At 39.6% G+C, this 12,869-nt stretch overlaps 1 protein-coding gene across 3 annotated transcripts in view; it reads left to right on the top strand.

The window, feature by feature from the left end:
• The window catches only part of gpat2 (glycerol-3-phosphate acyltransferase 2, mitochondrial), a 199,229-nt gene that overhangs the window by 147,434 nt on the left and 38,926 nt on the right, over positions 1 to 12,869 (top strand). For all 3 annotated transcript variants that reach the window (XM_057832037.1, XM_057832038.1, XM_057832035.1), the window contains 2 exons: positions 11,554 to 11,738; positions 12,299 to 12,376. In XM_057832037.1, the coding sequence (XP_057688020.1) occupies positions 11,554 to 11,738; positions 12,299 to 12,376 (263 nt within the window). The remainder of the gene's footprint in view (positions 1 to 11,553; positions 11,739 to 12,298; positions 12,377 to 12,869) is intronic.

Here is a 12,869-nt window from a genome sequence, read left to right as displayed (position 1 = left end):
ATGTGGTCTTAAAGCAGTCCAAAGGAGCTTTCATTTCTGTTGAGTTTGGCAGTGCTTGTGGACAAAAGCAGTAGTGTTTTACCTTAAGGAAGGCTCCATTTTTATATATTTTTGTTATTCCCTGACTATGTTTATATTTTTGCATTCCTGGATAGGTAAAACATTTGTAATTTATTGCGTATGTTAATATAATTTAACTAATGTTCAAATATTGCAGTTTAAATATGCTAATAAAATGCCGACATTTATTCTGGAAGTTTTCAAAAGGCTTTTTAGTAGTTTTTGAAAACACAGGTTTGAATCGAACGGCGTATCACTTTATTCAAGACATATGAAAGTTAGTATAATTCAATACAAATTCATTTTGCGTTGAACATTTAACCTACCAATCAATTAGGTTCATATTTGTCAGAAATGTAGCCCTGTACACTTTTCACCCAATTTGTATTATTGGCACCCAATTGGTATTATTAATGTCCCGTGAGACCAAACCTACGCCTTTGGGTGTACCCGACTGTTCTGGCCCACTTTCACCCTTGATTACACCTCAATCACTTTTGACTCGTGAATAGAATAATATGGAAGTATGGCCTCAAGACAGTGTAAAGACCTTGTGTAATGTTGCACTCTGATCCGGAAGGCAGGCACACTTTAGATATCAAAATGTGTCAAAAATAAATGATAGATTGGTATTAATCATTGCTAGTATGTTTCAAAACGTTACAGAGCTTTTGGCCAAGAAAAATTGGAAGGTACAATTTTGACCAGAAGCGCCCACACTAACATATGCGTACTGGGTCTGTCACTTTCAAATCATTTGAATAATCTGAAAAACTGGTAATACGATAACACTTCAAAGTGAACATTTTTATACCTATTCATTTGTACATACCTTCATAAAGTACACATCTGTATATGCAGTATATTTGAGCAAAAAAAAAGTGATCCAAAATCCATTGGCGTATGTGTTCAATTTATTTAATCAGCCCGAGTTCACACACACACTCTAAATTTGGGTCGCGGGCCACTAATTGGGGATGGCTTTTTCTACCATTTGCTGCTGCAACCCCCTGCTTGAAATGTTGAGACTTATGCTGTCATTGACAAGTCAGTCATGCATGAAAAATGACTCTAAAGCCAAATCTGCTTATCTTTCCATGACTTCAGAAAAATCTATTTTTTCCACACTTAAACAAAATCAGCACTCTAAATTACTGGAAACTCAGCAGAAATATGACATTTGGAGGCTGATATACCATGGCTGATGTTAACACACCCGAATAATACCATTTAGCTCTTCTTGTGTTGCGCTTCAATACAAAAAGCAAAAGAGTGAACAAAGCCTTGCTCTTGTCCAGAATTTACTACTTTAGTTCTGTGTAAATTTGTGCTTGTTTATGTAAGTCAGAACTGACTATGTGCATCACTTCCACCAGTATCTAAATTACATTATTTTGGATGTTTTTGTGCGCACAGTGTTTGAGAAATGGAATTATTGTTCCACAGAAAATGACCATGTCGTTGTATTCATCCTTGTCCCAGATTTCATTTGCACTTACTGTAATTGGGTTCAACATGTCAAACACATAAAAGTATTATTAAAATTCATCAGGCATGACTAATAGATATGGAAAACAATACCACTTCATGAATGTGGACTATTGTATAAGTCCAATGCAGCCTTGGAATTGCACATCACTTGTGATTTGGACTAGAGCTTCAAATTTTACCCGTTTAATGCATTAGATGAGTGTGTAACCCAGTTTAAGTTTGTCTCTTGTGTGGGTTGTGATTTAGTTGCGATCATCAGCTTCAAGTGATTGTTTTAATTTAGGAAAACGTCTGCATCGCAATAGCCTAGGGAGGTGACGACACAAGCAATTGTAGATGATATGTAATACATTTGAATGGCTAAAACAGCTCTGGCATTTAAAGGGAACCTCTGACTTAGACTTTTAGGCTCTAATAAGCCACAATTGTTCTCTTTTACGAAAATATGTTATTAGAAACACATAAAATATTGCCATTGATTAAAAAATCTATAATATTTAGTACATGTTTTGACCTACGGAGGGCGCCATTTAATGTGCGCAATGGACACTCGGGGTGATGACGGAGTTGGCTTGGACTGGGAGAATAGTTGTGCTAGCTAGCAAGCGAAGCTAGTATGACGACTTGCAGATGTCGTGTTTATGTTGTTAGTCATACTCTGGAAGCCTGGCAGCGTAGTCCAATGACGTCACTGCCCTGCGACGTCTACAACAATGGCGACCTACTAGTTAAACTAATTTTACAAATTGTATAAAAACAAAAACGTCAAGAGGGGTTTTAATATCAAATTATTTTAACGCATTCTAACGTTTATCTTTTAAGAATAAGTCTTTGTATCTATGGTTACCTTGAAAGCCATCTGCTCACAGCAATTTTGTCGACTTTATGGATAGGGGTGTGTAACAGTCAGTGTTGTTTATCTTACTTTAAAAAAGTACTTCTCCCAAAAACTAATTGCATTGTTTTGTTTTTTTCCTCCAAAAAAAAAAAAAAAAAAAGGTCACACTATGTGAAGTGTATAAGGTTTTTGGAACAGTTGGCCCTAGCCCAATTCTTTACCCTAATTTACCTTTACCCTTTAATCAACCGTCAAAAGTTGCTAAGATTGCTCCTATTATTGCATTAGTTCCCTTCTGTCTACTTTTGACATGTGGAAGTTTTCAAACTGTTTCATCATTTCATTTAAAGATAGATTCAAGTCAAGATTTTGCCGATTTAGGAGTATTTTAGATAAAAAGTTAGTTAGGTTCGCTAGGAAGGTTCTCTACAACAGAGCCTTCCTAAGAAGTCTACTGCTTTAAGATGGCGGCTGTTTACTAACGCATCTAGTTCCTACAGTGTACATGTTGCTAACGCCCCCGTGTCTGTCATTTTGCATCTAGTTCTATATATATATATATATATATATATATATATATGTGATATCTACCATATTTACCATATGATGTGGGCGTAGTTTGTGGGCTATCGGCTACAGTCAGGTGTTATTGGAGCCACCTAGCATCGCGTTTGCTCGCGTCAAAAGTTTTTGGGCCGCCTCCCCACTCCTGCTCTGCTCTGTCGTCTTGGTGAGTCCGTCTCCCTCAGACTTTTATCGCGCCATTCAACCAATATAGCAAAGCATTTAACAGTTCCAGTCTGTTCTAATGGCTAAAACTAAAAACCAGCTCTTATTGAAGTGCAAATTAAATAGAAGAAAACATCAAACTTGTGAATTTGTTTTTATTGTCCTAACGTTCCATAATTCACCGTTTAAGTGCAAAAATAGACGACACACCCTTTTTGTATTGATCGACTGAGGTAACAGTTAAAGTCAGGTAGCACTTGCCAGCTGGCAGTTGGTTTATAAAAATAAGATAATACCATTTTCAATGTATGAGTAGTGATTACACACAGTTAACTGTAGACCAGTACCAGTGAACATACACTCCCACATAAGATATATTTTTATATTGGCTAAAATAAAAGAAAGTGCAAATAATTCCAAAACTGAAAAAGCATCTCTTGAAATAGTGCAAAAATATTCAGTGTTTCAATGACTTCAGCCTTTGGCAAGAGCAAAATAAACATATCCTCATTTGAAAATATAAAATTAATACACTTCAACAATACTATATTTGATAGTTGTCACTCTGTACAATCAAACTTTCCTATTAGTGATCAATGATAACCTCTTCGTCTGTTTTGGTTTGTCTCCTTTTTCCCGTAATGCCAGTTGTTGGTTTTGGCACATTACCTCTACCGCCCCCTGGATTAGAGGAGGACTAACTCATTGATGGATGGACATGTTATTTATTTATTTATTTATTTATTTTTTTTAACTCAAAGGTATTCGCCATCTGACTGCGTGCACTGAACCGTCACTGTACTGGATATATACAAATACCACTACACTCTTATTCCTGGAAGTATTGATTTTTATTGACATTATTCACCACTATGCACTTGTTTAAAACCCTGTCTTTCCCTTTAAAGACAAAGATAAAGAAAGACTGGAAATTGAGAATGTTTGCCAAGCTCTGAGTGTCCTCCTTGTAACCTGTAAGAAAAGTCTCTTTCGTTTAACCGCTAGATAGCTTTCCTTTCATCGCCCGCTGCATTTTCAGCCTCTTCTGTAACCCAATTGGTTTGGGCCTTCCACGGATTCTATAATGACATCATTCCAACTTGGCTCCCCCCCGATTCAAGGTTTGTCAAGATGGATGGCTCTCAATCTCTGTCCACACATGTGGTTTGATCTGCTGACTCTCCTGCCAAACACTTGTTCCATAGATTGCTCTCACTTTTTCCTCATCTTTCCTTTTTCAACCTGATTGGTCAAACATGTTCTTGAGAGTCTAGTTCCTAGCTGTACCGCACCAGGCACCTGAGAGGTAATTTGTTCCTTTAATAGTTTCAGATCCTTTTCTCTCATCCTTGCACCAGATCCTTCTTTTCAACAACACATAAGTGTTTCTTCTGGTCTTGCTCATGTTTGTCAAAAGTCATTAAAACATCCCGTTTTGCTGTCTGAAGAGACACTCAGCCATATCTCACTTGCTGAAGTGTCGTCTGAGCAACTAATCAGCAGTTTATCCTGATGTTCCAAAGACGTAAATCCTATATAATGGTATATACTGTCAGGAAAATAAGTATTTGAACACCCTGCGAATGTTAGGTGCATGTCCACTGTGAGAGAAAATCTAAAGAATAAAACATACCGAAATCACAGTGTATGATTTTTTAACAATTTATTTTTGTATTATACTGTTGCAAATAAGTATTTGAACACCTGAGAAAATCAATGTTAGTATTTGGTACAGTAGCCTTTGATTACAAATACAGAGGTCAAATGTTTCCTGTAACTTTTCAGCAGGTTTGCACAGACTGCAGCAGGGATTTTGGTCACCACTGTTCCACACAGATCTTCTGTAGATCAGTCGGGTTTCTGGGCTGTCACTGAGAAACATTGAGTTTGAGCTTCCTCCAAACATTTTCTGTTGGGTTTAGTTCTGGAGACACGCTAGGCCCCTTCAGAACTTTCATGTTTTTTACAAAGCCACTAATTCTGACTGTCTGCTGCAGGCCATTGTCATGTTAGAAGACCCAGTCACGACCCATTTTGAATGCTCTAACTGAGGTAAGGAGGTTATTCCCCCAAATCTCACAATACACGGCCCTGGTCATCCTCTTCTGAGTACAGTGGAGTCGTCTAGTTCCATATGTTACCATACCCATGCGTCACAGTAGGGATGGTGTTCTTGGGATGGTCCTCATCATTCTTCTTCCTTCAAACACCATGAGTTGAATTAAGACCCCAAAGTTCCATTTTAATCTCATATGACCACATATCTTTCTCCCATGACTTCAATGGATCATCAAAATGGTCATTGGCAAACTTAAAACGGGCCAGGACATGTGCTGGTTTAAGCAGGGGAGCCTTCCTTTCCATGCATGATTTTAAACCATGATGTCGTTGTGCATTACCAACCGTAACATTGGAAATGGTGGTCCCAGCTCCTTTCAGGTGACCAGCTCCTCATGTGTAATTCTTGGCTGATTCCTCATCATTGAGACCCTACGAGGTAGATCTCGCATGGAGCACCAGTCCGAGGGAGATGGACAGTCATGTTTAGCTTCTTCCATTGCATGGAGCACCAGTCCGAGGGAGATGGACAGTCATGTTTAGCTTCTTCCATTTTCTAATAATTGCTCCAACAGTGGATCTTATATCACCAAGCTGCTTGGCGATTGCCGCGTAACCCTTTCCAGCATTGTAGAGGTGTACAATTCTGTCTTTGGACAGCTCTTTGGTCTTGACCATGTACTGTAAGTAACTGAAGTCTTCCTGATTGTATGCGGTGGACAGGTGTTTATATGCAGCTCAAAGAGGTCAAAAAGTCTACCTCCACTCATTCGTTGGACTTTTTAAGGCGACCAACAGGTCTTTGAGGCTCACAATTCTAGCCAATAGGCAGGTGTTCAAATACTAATTTGCAGCCGTATAATAGAAATAAATTGTTAAAAAATCATACACAGTGACTTCTGGATTTTTTTTCTTTAGATTGTCTCTCACAGTGGACAAGCACCTACCATGAAAATTTCAAACCCGCCAGTCACTTTTAAGTGGGAGAACTTGCAAAATCACAGGGTGTTCAAATACTTACTTTCCTCACTGTATACATGCTGCTGCTTTACAGTCATCACCATAGCAATAGTTACATCAGTCAAGTTGATAAGATATTCTCTGTTTACAAAACACCTGACTAAGAATTGAAAGTCTGCCAATCAGTTTTGAATTGTTAAGCACATTGTGGTGTTTTTTTTTTTTCACAAGGAATGTACAAAGCCTTATTCTTCCTGCACAGTTCATTATGTGAGCAGCGAAAGTGAAGGTTGTGGGAAGCGGTCATTATGAAACATTGTTCTTACCTTCAAATACCTAAATTATCCTGAATTATATTCTTTGATTATATTCTTTCAATCCAAAGAGGACTGAACGAATTTGCTATATGAAACTCCATCAGTTTACCTTCAGCTGTAAAACATCCATCCAGTAGCATTTATCACCTGAATTAGATATCTGCCCACCAACTGCTGGGCTTAACACCACAGGCAATAGGGCAGATAGCTAGTTTCTGCTAGACTAAGAAGGACGTTAGTTTCTTGGCGCTCTTTCTTCTTCTTTTTTAACGCATCAGAAAAAAGGGAGTGAAGAGTGCAGAATTGACGAAGTGGTTTATATACGATACAGTAGTGCAGTGTTAAACGGGAAGTTCAGAATTTTTGACCTCAGGCTTAATTTTCGAGTTAGCTAGGGTTTAATTAGTCGGTGGAGTTGATTTCAACAATTCTGTGTAATTTGTCAGGTATTTGTTAGTTTCAGGGCTCCGGAGTGGCTATGATGGCGCGAGTCAATTGCGCTGCCTTAGCATGCCAATAAAAAACAACATATGCACACCTGAAAACCATCGATGACCCATGCAATCAATAGTGTTGGCTATGTTTTCAGGATAAAGTTATGAAAACCTACCTTTGCATGACAATAATTGCTGTATGAACAGCAACATTTGTAATCAAGCAGCTCTGCAGAGGTCCACAGCAGAGTGACATCACATCGTTTTTTTTTAACCGCTGATTTTTTTATGTCCTAGCCAGAGGCAAGTAATCAATTTATTTTGTTCCCCTTTCTTCATAGGGAATTTGTGGAAACTTTGCCCATTTCTTCTTTCTGTTTCCACAGCCTCTAAATGCATATTTTGCCATGTTGCCGGCCGTCAGTTAACTCAGCAGACTGATGCTACATTCGAGGAAGGTTGCAAGTCAGAGTTTTCAACCTCCGATCTGAAAATCATTGGAACGCTTCCACTATTTGATCGCTTACGAGAAGTAATGCAGGGCGGTAAACCGAAAATTTACCGTTACCGAAATTCTTCACGATGACCGACGTAATATTGACCATGTTGGTAAATTCGGTAACGTAATAAAACAAGAAAATATAATCTTTTCATCCCGCTTTGACTCTGTGTTGTTCGGCTATGTTTATTTCCCTTTAAGAAAGCAGTCAGTGTGCTTACGTATGGAGTGGTTATCAGGAAGCCAAACAAACAGAAGCCCGGTAGGCTAACGCTAGCGGCTAATGCTACAAGCAAACGTGATGGAGTGTGGCTTAACGGAGGTTCGCCAAACTTTCAACCGACATTAAGTAGACTCTTGGTGGCATCCAGACGTGCTTTCACCCGCTGTCCTCCCTTGTTCTCACAATTTCCGAAGAGGGTGCTTTCAGTGCTTTCTAGTGGTAGCCACGCCACAGGCTAACGCTAGCGGCTAACGCTACAAATGAACGTGATGTAGTCTGATAGCAGCTCTAACCTTGTCGAAACAGCTCGACTTAATGAGTGGATTGGGCACAGACTGCATCTAGCAATGAGTTTGTCGCATTATTTTGTATGTCTGTGTGTGATATCTCTGATAACTTTTGTGATGGTAAAGCATTAACCATAAAGTACAATCCAACAGTGAAACTTATAATATGACCGTTTAATGGCCCCAGCTATTTTCCTGTATGTGCTTAATTCTGTCTCATTACTGCATCATAAAATCTTAAATGTTTTATTTGCACAAGATCAATATAGCTTTAATGTGTGTGTGTCTGTGTGGTGGTTCATGTGTGCGTGCATGTATTAAAAAAATGCACTGGGGGGGGGGGGGGAAACTGAAACCTTGAAGTAAACACATCTGTTGATTAAAGCCTGAGTTATACTCCCGCGTTGCGGTGACGGCGCAGTGACTAAGGCATCATTCGACATTCGATAGTTCTGCGGTGAGGGAACGTGTTGCTCTGTAATTCACCGCCAAGCCACTAGAGGGGTGTGGCGTTATGTTTGTACGGTTTTGGGGCATGCTTGTTGACTTCCGCTAGTCTAGTTTAACGGAGAAAAAATAAACAATGCAAGATGGAACTCTTGAAAGTAAATATTCTGCTCATCAACACTGAATAAATATTAAACATACAAATGTTGAGGGGCAGGCGACGCAGAAGACTGTTTCGAGGCGGTCTGGCCGACTTTGATGCCGCACAGAGAGACTCGGGTGGAGAGCGCTAGCTGTGGCGGCTAGCTTGAAACTGGTGTCGAGCACTGCGTTCAAGGTTTTCAAAACCCTCCAGCCCGATTTATTTGCCGTGTCCTACAACCAGCCAGTGGGAAGCCATAGCAGATTTCTGGCGTCTATGGAACTTCCCAAACTGCGTTGGGAGCCTTTATTTTAACGTTATCATAAAAAGGACCGAGGCACTCTCAATCAGTGATGATGTATCGTGTGTGAACTGTCTGTTATTGAAAATTAAAGATCAAAACAACTCTTTTACAGACTAACAGCAAACATGTACACAATAAATGATGAAGTGCACCAACCAAAAATACTACATAAAGTGATAAAAAGTTGGCAGTTTTTGGCCGACTGGGTCACCGCTTCGTGTGGCCACTCGATTCCAAACACACACGTCTCGGTGGTTCTTCCATTTAAAAAAATTTTTTTTTCATCGCCGACCTTGCCATTTGGCAATCACAATAATGTCTTGACGAGACTTGCTCTTCGATGATACTCCCGTTGGCTTGGTCCATTTTTGCGTGTAGAAAATGTTTGATTCTATTCCACAATGGCGGAGATTACGCACTGAACCGGAAACAACAGTCTGAGCGGATCAATCACAGTCCCTTTCTGTCACGTCATACGCGTCTACGCGACGCGAAGGTTAGAAAATTCGAGAGGAGCGTGTCAGACTACGGCGCAGGGTCGTAACTCGGGTCTTCCTTGACGGCGCAGGTCTGACGCGGAAGTATAACTCGGCCTTAAGTGTGTCACAGCAGTTATTAACAATCTTGTCTTTTTGAAGTGTACTGTTCAAGCTGTAAGTCATTTGTGTTACAATGACATGTTTGCACAGGCATATTGATTTTTACAATGTACATTGTTCAAGCCATACAAGCTGTTCACAAATGTTCATACTTGAATTCTTATTGTTTATAATATAAATAAGGGCTGTCAAACGATACAAATTTTTTAATCGAGTTAATCACAGCTTAAAAATTAACTAATTAATTGCAATTCAAACCATCTCTAAAATATGCCATATTTTTCTGTAACTTATTGTTGGAATGGTAAGATAAGACACAAGACGGATATATACATTCAACATACTGTACATAAGTACTGTATTAGTTTATTATAACAATAAATCCACAAGATGACATTAATTATTGGCATTATAAACATTCTTTGTGTGGATCCACGGATAGAAAGACTTGTAAATCCTAAAAGATAAATGTTAGTACAAGTTATAGTAATTTTATATTAAAACCCCTCTTAATGTTTTCATTTTAATAAAATTTGTAAAATTTTCAATCAAAAAAATAAACTAGTAGCTTGCCATTGTTGACGTCGCCGAGCGGTGATGTCACATGGGCTCCCTGCCATTCTTCCACAGTGTCTTTACGTAAGGTAGTGATTGAAAAACACCACAAGGTGTCAATGGCGAGTTTTAAATTACTTCGAAAACAAGCCGATGAGTGTGTTTTGTCCCTCGACTGACGCCGTAGTTCCCATTCATTGTACTTCACGGTCATTTGAGTGCTGGCTTCACAACGTACGAGACCTCTGATAGTTTTTATATTGTGACTAAATATTGCCATCCAGTGTATTTGTTGAGCTAAACAAAATGCTTGAATAGAGTTTGACCAAAGTCTGAGTAAGTTTTATGTGTGTTTTGCATAGCTATTTTGATTGGGAATGCCAGCTTTTCTTTTTGTGAATTTTGCTGGAACACTGTGAGAGATAGGAATATTATTTTTGTTGTGCTTTCACTAAATGATACTTATGTTTGTTGTGAAGGAGTTGCCAATAAACGGTGCGGTCCAATGAACGCCTGTGTCCACTCGCCTTTCTCGAAAGCCCGCCCGTCTCATCAGACCATAGGCAATGGTTCCAGTAATCCATATGCTTTGTTGACATGTCTTCGCAAACTCTTTGCGGGCTTTCTTGTGTACCGTCTTGAGAAGAGGCTTCCCCCTGGGGTGACAGCCATGCACACCAATTTGATGTCGAGTACAGCGTATGGTCCGAGCACTAACAGGCTGACCCCCCCACCTCTTCAATCTCTGCAGCAATGCTGACAGCACTCCTGTAACGAGTCACATGACATATTGGAGGAAAAATGACAAGCAGTACTCAATTTGGACATTTAGGGATGTGCATTTTTTCATAGGGGTGTACTCACTTTTGTTGCCAGGGGTCTAGATATTGATGGCTATATTTTTAGTTATTTTGAGGGGAAAATAAAGTAAAATAATAAATAATGAACTCGATTATATAAGCTGCACACAGACTACTTTTTATTGTGTCATAGTTTCATTTTGTCAGTGTTGTCCCATGAAAAGATATACTTAAATATCTGCAGAAATGCGAGGGGTGTACTCACTTTTGTGATACACTGTAATCATTGTAAGTATTTTTTCCTGCCTTTTTTGTCCCGAAAAAAATTGAACTGAACCGAAATTACATTTTAGTGTACCGTTAAACCCCAAGTAGTCACAAAGCTAGAGATGGTCAATTTTTTTTTTTTTTTTTTTTTTTTTTTGATTACACAATCTGTGATCGAAGAATGACCTCAAAGTTGAAAGCCCAGCTTGAAGGACTTCATAAACAGCAATGAGAGGAGTAAGTTAGAGGGACGCAAGACACGTCACATGAGTGACACGACCCAAACACTGCTACGATGCAGGCTGTCTAACTACATGCACAATAAAAAATGTCATACATATAACAGAAGCCTTGTTGGATGAAAACTGGCATTCATCTTATGTTTTAGTCTCTTAAGAGACGTTTTTAGCTTATCTTGTCATTGTCATGAAAACATTTTTTAGCCCGTATATTATTGTTATTGTTGACGAAAACGACAATGCAAGTAACCTATTTGACATTTTTGTGTCTGCTGTTTGTAATTGAATGCATTTTCCCCCCCAGCATGTGCGTTGTCATCCATGCTATATGACATTGCCAGCAGTGGCATCAGCTGCAAGGTGAGGACTGACAGCGCAGATGGAGATGAGGTCAAAGGTGCCTTGGAGTTCGACATGGTACTCTGCCAGTCCGAGCTGACAAAAAGAGCCCTCCAGCTCTGCCATCTCCTGCCTCCGGGCTTTCGACCGGTGAGTTTCAATTCATATCACATACGCCGGCGCATCCGCTATATCTCCTTCAATAGATGTTTAATGGAGCTGAACAGTGACTCACTCCGCACCGTCTGTGTTGAATGGCGTGCACTCGCTGTATGTTTGTGCGCAGGTACATGTGTACACGCTCTGTCACGCTGACTTCAAGGGCTCCGAATGGGAGGCACATACAGTGGGGAGAACAAGTATTTGATACACTCACAATGGGAAAATCCATTGGCAGTGTATCAAATACTTGTTCTCCCCACTGTATATTGCGCCTTTCTCTGTTGGCCCACCTTTCATTTCAGAATCTGCTCTTTCTTTTCTATTCCGCTCGCAGCAATGTTGCTCAGCCTTTTCCTCGGTGGGGGGAAAAAAAACATTGCTCTCACTCATGCATCCCGATGGCCGACTCCGCTTCTCCTTCCCTGATCTCATCTTCGTCTCCACCCCGCAGTCTATGCTTTTTGTCACCTGTCTTCCTCTTCTCATCTTCTCCATGTGATGAGACTGAAGCTGTTTGATTCTCTCACATTTATTTCCATTTTTTCCAGCCCTGCCAGTCTCCTCAAAGTTTTGCACTTAATGCAATCGACAGTCTGGTGCAATGTGGCGTCTTGATCACGGAAGAAGTAAGATGTGTTTTTCACTGTCCTGTAAATGTATGCTGAGCCATAACACAATTTCTTCCAAGATACCTATTAACCTGCGTGCTTTTGCTATAGAAAATAAGTGATTGAATCACAATTGTTTTTACAGTAAGATGTTCATAAACCCTTTTAACCGAACATGGCAATTTCTAAGTAAAATTTGGACTGCTAAAAAGACAAGCGTGAAGACACTCAAGTGCAATTGAGAGGGAAAAAAAAAAAAAACGCTCCATACCTGAGCTATAACCATACCAAAATTCACGATACGATAACATTGTTAACATTGTTAGATTTATCGCGTTAACTGGCGGTAATTAATTTATTAAATTAATCACAATAAAATATTTGACGCAATTGACGCATGCATGGAATGACCTGTTCATGCGTTGCCTCAAACAGTTTACGATGACGCCGTTTTAGCACATTGAGAGCAAAAAGGCAGAGAAATGCGAGTAGACACAGTCGTTCATTGGAC

The sequence above is a fragment of the Corythoichthys intestinalis genome, chromosome 3 (genome assembly GCF_030265065.1).
Source record: "Corythoichthys intestinalis isolate RoL2023-P3 chromosome 3, ASM3026506v1, whole genome shotgun sequence".
Lineage (NCBI taxonomy): Eukaryota > Metazoa > Chordata > Actinopteri > Syngnathiformes > Syngnathidae > Corythoichthys > Corythoichthys intestinalis.
Note: the sequence above shows the minus strand (reverse complement) of the source record. Positions and strands in the feature narration are given on the sequence as shown.